The 7,013-nt window shown below is 66.5% G+C and overlaps 1 protein-coding gene across 2 annotated transcripts in view; it reads left to right on the forward strand.

Moving 5' to 3' along the window:
- Positions 1-1,335, forward strand: part of TEX264 (testis expressed 264, ER-phagy receptor) — a 42,888-nt gene extending 41,553 nt beyond the window's left edge. For both annotated transcript variants that reach the window (XM_082321031.1, XM_082321032.1), the window contains exon 6: positions 484-1,335. In XM_082321031.1, coding sequence (XP_082177157.1) covers positions 484-797 — 314 coding nt within the window. In that variant the 3' untranslated portion in view covers positions 798-1,335. The remainder of the gene's footprint in view (positions 1-483) is intronic.
- The last annotated feature ends 5,678 nt before the right edge of the window (positions 1,336-7,013 follow it).

A 7,013-nucleotide genomic window follows, 5' to 3' on the forward strand; every position in this document is an offset into this window, starting at 1 on the left:
GCACTTGCCTCTGACGGCGGCACATCCAAGGACCTGCCCGTGTGCCACCTTCCCCTTGGGTGCTCAAGCAATGCTGCAGCTCCCCATCACCCTTCCAGCACAACGTCCTGCTCCTTGCCTTGTTCCTGGTGCCGTGCTGGGGGCAGGGTTGTCCCCCAGCTCCCAGGCCAGGCATTCTCCCTAAGGAAGGGCTTCCCAGGTCCTCGGTGTGTGCACGGAGAGGAGCAGTGGGGTCAGGGCACGGTTGGGAAGCCAGGGGCTGTTTGTGCCGGCTTGGGGGTGCCTTGATTTCAGAGAGCTGCTTGAGTCTAGCTCGTGCTTGTCTTGGTGTGGTCACTTCTCAAAGGCACAGGAGGTGACAAGAGGTAGGAGCTGGTCTCCACTGTGGCCTGAGGTTTCTGGTGGCTTCGAAGGCTGTGGCACCCCATCCCCATCACCTCCTTCCTGCAGCATTCACTCCCTCCCCTTCTCTCTCCATCCCAGGGGCTGACACCATGAGTGAGACGAGTTCCATCAGCATAGAGGCCACAACTGACAGCAGAGACACCTCAGTGGCCACCTCCATCCTGCTGCCCTTCCCAGCCAGCCGTGGCCGGGAGGAGGCAGACAACCGCAGCGAGCACAGTTACAGTGAGTCGGGAGCCAGCGGCTCCTCCTTCGAGGAGCTGGACCTGGAGGTCACCGGGGATGGGGAGGGAGCCCCAGGCCTGCTGCCCGAGGTGGGCTACACGGGCAACCAGGAGGTCACAGACAAGTGGACCAAGGAGCCCATCGCTGCCGAGAGAGGAGAAGAGTGAAGCAGAGACCTGGCTGCCTCGCCTCCCGCCAGGGTCTGAGTTACTGGGAACCAGTCGCCTTTCCCACCTCTTTCCTCTCCAGCCAAGAGATTTCAGTCGCTGATTTCCCCCGGGACCTGCTGTCTCTCTTTGCAGAAAGGGTGCTTGACGGTTTTGGGGACTTCGGGGCAGGGGGGTCTCCTGCAGTGCTCGGCGGCACGGGGTAGGTGCAGGCTGGGGGGGCAGCAAAATGCATTTGCTGTTTGTATGTCTCTAGATGCGTCGCAAATTCCTCGCAGGCGTCTTTGGGGGTGGTGGTGGATGGCAGAGGTGTCCCCCCTCGTCTCTGCCGGTGCCCCTGTCACCCACAGCTTCTCTCTGCCGTACCACCGCGTGTTTTCTAGCACCAAAGAGCCGTGAGTAGGGTCAGTTGGGTTTGTTCCCCTCTTCTCTTCCCCTTGCTGAAAAATGGAAACATCCCATGTAAACCTGGTCCTCCTGGCACTGCCACGGGCGCTTTTGGGGTCTGTAATAAAATGGATGCTTTTCCTCACTGGTAGCCGGTGGCATTGCTCACTGCCTCTTGGCTGATCGCGCCGTCCTGCCCCGTGGCGGGGAGCGTGCTGCGGGTGGAGGCTGTCGGTGGGCTGCCCCCTGCGCCCCCTGACCGAGCCAGGGAGCTGCCTGACAGCTCTGCATCCCCGCTGCTCATGCTTGCTCCCTGCCCGGGCATCCCAGCGGGGTCACAGGGACTGTCCCCGGCTTCTGCAAGCTGCAGGGGGAGCGGGTAAGGGTCCCAGCTGCCGTGCTGAGCTGGGCTGGGCTGGAGGGAGGTGGCATCCCCGCTCCTCTTGGGAACCTGCTGAAAGTAAAATCAGTAAAGCCAGGTCCGTGGGCCGCTGGTGGGCCTGGCACTGCTGCGCTCCTTCTGTGGCGAGGGGACCAGCCTGCCTGCGCAGTGCCTCCCCGGCATCGCACCTGCCTAGTCCCGCAGCCGCGGGGTGCAGGGAGCTGGGGGGCTGCCCATGCTGGTCCCAGTTCCCTGTCCCCCAGCTGGGGATGAGGCCCCTGCCCTGGTGCCCCCGGTGCCTCCAGCAGCCCAGGGCTTGTTCCCCGGTGGTCGGACGTGGCAACGCAAAACCAGGGCTTGGGGTGGGGTGCAAGGGGCAGGGGAGGCCTGGCTGTCCCTCTGTGGTGGGGATGTGTCCTCCCTGGCTTGGAAAGGTCACGATCAGTCCTCAGCCAGTGATTGACGTGAGATTGTTCATAAATATTTTGTGCTCTGAGTGATAAAATATTAAACTCCTTCAGCCCACATGGAAAAATATTGCTCTTCCCAGTGTTTATCTTTGTTGCCAATTATTACAAAAATTCCAAGCCCCCTGAAATATTTATGCCTGGCTGAGGCTCCAAGGGGGTTGGAGCCAGGCAGTGGATCCTAATGCCACTTGTCCCCTAGCCCCACCGAAGATGGGGGCCAGGGAGGCTTTGCCATCATCCTTCTGCTGTGAGCAGCACCGAAGCAGTAGCCAGGAGGGTGCAGCCAGTGCCGGGGCATGTGCGGGGCTCGTGCCAGGTCCCGTCTGCCGGCAGGGAAGTGGGACCTTGGTGGTGCCAGCATCCTTCGGCACAGCTCGTCTCCAGCTCTCCCCGGCTTTCTGTGCCTCCTGGCCAGTGGTGGCAAGGTCTCCTAGCCCAGGCAAGCTCCTCTCCCTGGTGCTCCGCTCTGTCTGTGCTAACAGTCTTGAAAAGAGACGAGCTGGCAGGGTCTGGGGTCCTGGTGCCATGGGACCCCAGGGGGGGACCTTGCCATGGAGGTCCTGGGTTATCCCCCTCCAAATCAGGACTGCTGGGTGGAGGGACACACATGGAGGGTCTGACTCTTGCTACAGTGCCCCAACCCTCAGCCTGCAAGCACAGTGGCTGGCAGTGGGGAAACTGAGGCACGGGGCAGTGAGGTGGTTACTTGTGGTGGTGCCCCAGAGGCACCCCTGGCCCCTGCCCATCCCTGGGGGTCTTGTGTCATCCCCTGTCCCATTCTTGTCCCTGAGTCATGGAACTCTCTAGGACAGCCAGGCTGCCAGCGTGGGACCGATGGCGACACAGCACAGCGGGATCCTGGGTGGCCAAATGGCTCCAGAAGGGGTTTGGGCAAGCGGTGGAGACCTGGAACACTAAATCCAGACAGTGCCTCTGCCTTCAGAGGAGGCAGCTCGGGGAACATCGTCTGAAGCTTTCCCCCAGCTTGGTGCTTGGGCCGATGGTGAGTGCCAGGGGCTGCGTGGAGCGCAGGGATCAGTGGGGTGATGCTGGGCCCCTGGGTGCCCCCAAGGCCTTGGGGAGAAGGGGGCAGGCTGGGGGGGGGCTGTGCCGGGCAGGGGGAACGGCCCAGGGGGCACCAGGTTGCGGCTGTGGAGCTGGAGCTGGGACCGCTCTCGCTGGGCTGGGATGGAGACGGGGGGCTATGGGGCTGGGGGAGCGGGTGCTGAGCTGTGCCCTGCTGGCTCTGCCAGGGGATCTATTCCTGCCTGCTCTGGCTGTGTCCTGCCTCTGCCCAGCCTGGGTCTGGCCATCCCTTGCCTGCATCTGGCTGTGCCTTGCCTGTGCCCTGGCTTCTCTTGCCATGTCCTGTCTGGATCTGGCCACGTCCTGCCTGTGTCCTGCCTGTGCCCTGCCTGTGTCCTGCCTGTGCCCTGCCTGGATCCGGCCGTGTCCCCCCCGGCTTTGGCCAAGCCCCGCCAGCGTCCGGCCCTGCCGGGCAGGGCACCTGCCCGGCGCGGCGGTGCCGGGAGCGGGCGGAGGGCAGGCGGGGCGGCCCCGGGGGTGCCGCTGCCCGCCGGGCCGGGCCGGGGCCGGGCCGGGGCGGGGGCCGGGGCCGGGCCGGGCCGGGCGGGGGGCGGAGCGGCTCCGCTCGGCTAGGGCTGGCGGAGTGTCAGAGGCGGCGGCGGGAGGCGGCGGCAGCCGCAGCTCCGAGACAGCCGCTGCACCGGCACCGGCACCGGCTCCCGGCACAGCCCGCCGGGCCCAGGTAAGGGCTGCGGTCCCACCCCGGCGCTCCCGGCCGCGCCCGTCCCCGTGGCCTCGGGCCGCGCCGTGCCCCGGCGGCGCCCCCCGCGTCCCCAGAGCCCCGGTGCCCGCGGCGGAGGGGCACGGCGACCGGCGATGCCCCCGCAGCCGTCGGGGCCGCGGCACGGCGGGGCTCGGCAGCCGGTACCCGGAGCCGGTGCTCGGAGCCGGTGCCGGGGCTCCCGGGGCTGCGGGAGGGGAGCCGAGCCCGGGCACCGGCACCGGCACCGGCTGGGCCGGGGGAGGGCACCGGGGCCGGTCCCACCGGCTCCCCCCTGCCCGGCGCAAGACGCCGGGCCGCGGGTCTCTGGGAGAAGGGCTCGGGGGGTCCCCGTCCCCCCGGTGCCCTGGCAGCGCCGACCCCCGCAGCGGGCACCCGGCGGGACCCCGCCGCCGCAGCCCCCCGGCCCAGGGCAGGGGCTGCCCGCCGTCACCGGGGCAGGGAAGCGGGGGTGACCGGCCGGCACGGCGGGGACAGCCCCCTACCCCTGCTGCCCCCCCCGCGTCCCTCCTCTGGCTGTCCCCGGCCGGGGGGAGCAGAGGCTTTGGGGGGGGCTGCCGGGGCAGCCAGACCCCAGGGCGGGTTTGGGACGGGATTTGGGGCGCATCAGCCAAGGCCGTGACCCCAGCCCCTTGGGGGGGCTGTGGTGGGGCGGGCAGCTACCTCCTCTTTCGCCGCACTGCTGGGCGCACAGGCCAGGGCTGTGCCAGCTCCCATTGCCTTCACCTCCCTGAGCCCCGACGCTCCCGCCAGGCTGGGCAAGAGCAGCTGAACAGCCGCGGTGGCAGGGGACGCTGGGGTGAGCACCCCGGGGAAGGCGCTTTGGCCCCACGGGGCACCGGCGCTCGCAGACCATGGGGCAGAATGGAGGTGTGGGGCTCCTGGCAGAGCTCAGGGGAGGTGGGACCTCCGGGGACCCCCGAGGGAGGTGACGATGGTGGCTTGTGCAAGCCGGGCTCACCCTGCACCTTCCCGGCACTGCTGCTCTCACACACGCCCCATGCCACCCCGAAGGGTGCTGGTGTTGGAGAGGGTCAGGTCTCCTGGCAGGGGGTGGGTGGGAAGCGCTCGGGGCACGCAGGAGCAACGGCACCTTCTCACCCATCCTGCTCGCCGATGCTTTTGGGAGAGGAGGCTGCCAGCAGCCAGCCACTGGCAGGAGCCTTCCCATCGCACCGTGGCCATCGGGCTGGACTTGGCTCTGCCCTGCCGGGTGCTTCACTTCCCGAGATGTTCTCCAGATGTTCTCACGGGGCTGTCCTCCCCCAGGCACCGTGCCAACCCAGCTGAGCAGCTGTGGGGATGGCTGTAGCCCTGTTCGCAGCATCCCTCGGGGCTCACTGCAGGGTGGGCGATGGTTTGCCCTCTTGGGAGTGCTTTGCCTGAAGGTGCCTTTCATCTGGTGGATCCTGCCAACTGTCCCAGAAGAGCCGGACCCCAAGGAGCTGGGCTCCCGGTCCTGCCGGACCCCTGTGCTGGGCTCAGCCTCCTGCCGATGGGCTCCATCAATAAACCATGTACCTGCAGCCTCTTTCCTGATTGAGGAAACCCTGGGTCTCGCAAAAGTATTCACTGCCTGAAATAAGGCAGGGACTCTTCCTTGGCCTCTTCCCCGGCCTCTTCCCCAAACTCCTTCAAATTGGGGGGTCAGGTAGGAGGTGCCCTGAGGCAGCTGGGGGCTCACCACAGGTAGGCAGCACCCGGGGACAGGTACTTTGGGACGCGGAGGAGGAGGTCCGCATGCATCTCACCACCCCACCCCATTACACCCTGTGCCACACTGCTGCCAGCATCCCCCTGGGCATCACCGCCAGCTCTGGCTGCTTGCCGGAGGGCTCCTCCTGCCACGGGCATCCCCTGTCTGGGAGCACCACAGGGGCATCGAGGGGTGCCTTGCTCCTGCCTGGGGAGAGCAGCCTCAGTACCGGCTGCAGAGGGCTGCAGGGGGGGCAGCACTCTCTGGCATCACCCTCCCACCCCATGTGCCCCCACGAGCACCCTCCTCTGCTGGGCTGCAGGTGAGCCCTGGTACCCACCATGGCACCGGCAGCTTCCTGTGCCAGAGCAGCCCAAGGTTTCTGGGCTGTCAAGCGGGTCTCTTTTTCCCATGGTCCCTGAAACACTGGCCCTGCGGGATTTCAGCAGTCAGCTTCAAATGGGAAACAAATCTCCTGTGGTTTGGGAAAAGACAACTGATCTCCGAGAGGACCGCATCTCCTGCCAAAAAAAGGCCTGCCTGCTGCAAAAGCCTTTGATTCCCCTGCGCCTCCGTGCTTTCTGCAGAGGGAGTCAGCAAACCTGGCTCTTACTTTTCCTGAAATCTCTGAATTTAGTATACAGGGAAGGAAGGGGCGGTGGTGAGAGAACAGACTCTAAAAGCACCGCGGCTGCCGGAGCCTGCCCTGTGCATCGCTGCAGGAGGATGAAGCCAGTGGCGTGTCCCTGCTCCAGCCCCACTGCCATGGGCAGCACCGGGGGCTGCAGCCGGGGCGGGTGGGCTCCAGGGGGCTGGGGATTAAAATACAGCAGTGGCTGGGTGCTGGGTGCTGCAGGCACAGCGGGCTCATGGCCGGCTGCTTTTGGCAGTGCTCTTGGCTGGAGGCTGAGAGCTGTCAGCACCCCTGGTGCTGCTGCGTGCGTCGGGGGCTTGGCTCGGAGCTGGCGTGGGCTCTATCGACCCAGCCTGGGCTCCCTGCCCTGGGCGACGTCCCTGCCCCAGGTGACCTCCCTGACTCCTTCCCCCAGCCCTGGATGTTTTGGGGGCCGGCAAGCTGCCCTCCGGCAGGCTGCTCTGCCCGGTGCTGCTGCAGGAGCCAGCTCTGTGCCCCCCCTCCCCATGCTGGTGCATCCCGGGGACTGCTGTGGGGGGACAGGTCCCTGCACCCCTGCTTGTCCCCTGGGATCTGTGTCACTTGTGGGTGCCCTGGGGGTCCCAGGTCACTGCAGAATCTGTTGCATCCACTCAGCTCACCCTTCTGTGTGGAGGCTTCTTCTGAAGGGCACCCTGAGTCGGGGGGCACTGGGGTGGGGGGCACAGGCTGGCTCATGCCCTTGCTCGCCCGTGCAGCCCTGGCAGTGCCCTTGGGGACAGTCCCTGTCTCGCCTTGCAGCCCACAGACCCAGCGGCTTTTCTCTTCGCTTTTCCAGGTGCCGAGAGCTCTGCCGGGGTG

This window comes from Platalea leucorodia (assembly GCF_965183815.1).
Source record: "Platalea leucorodia genome assembly, chromosome: 9".
Taxonomy (NCBI): domain Eukaryota; kingdom Metazoa; phylum Chordata; class Aves; order Pelecaniformes; family Threskiornithidae; genus Platalea; species Platalea leucorodia.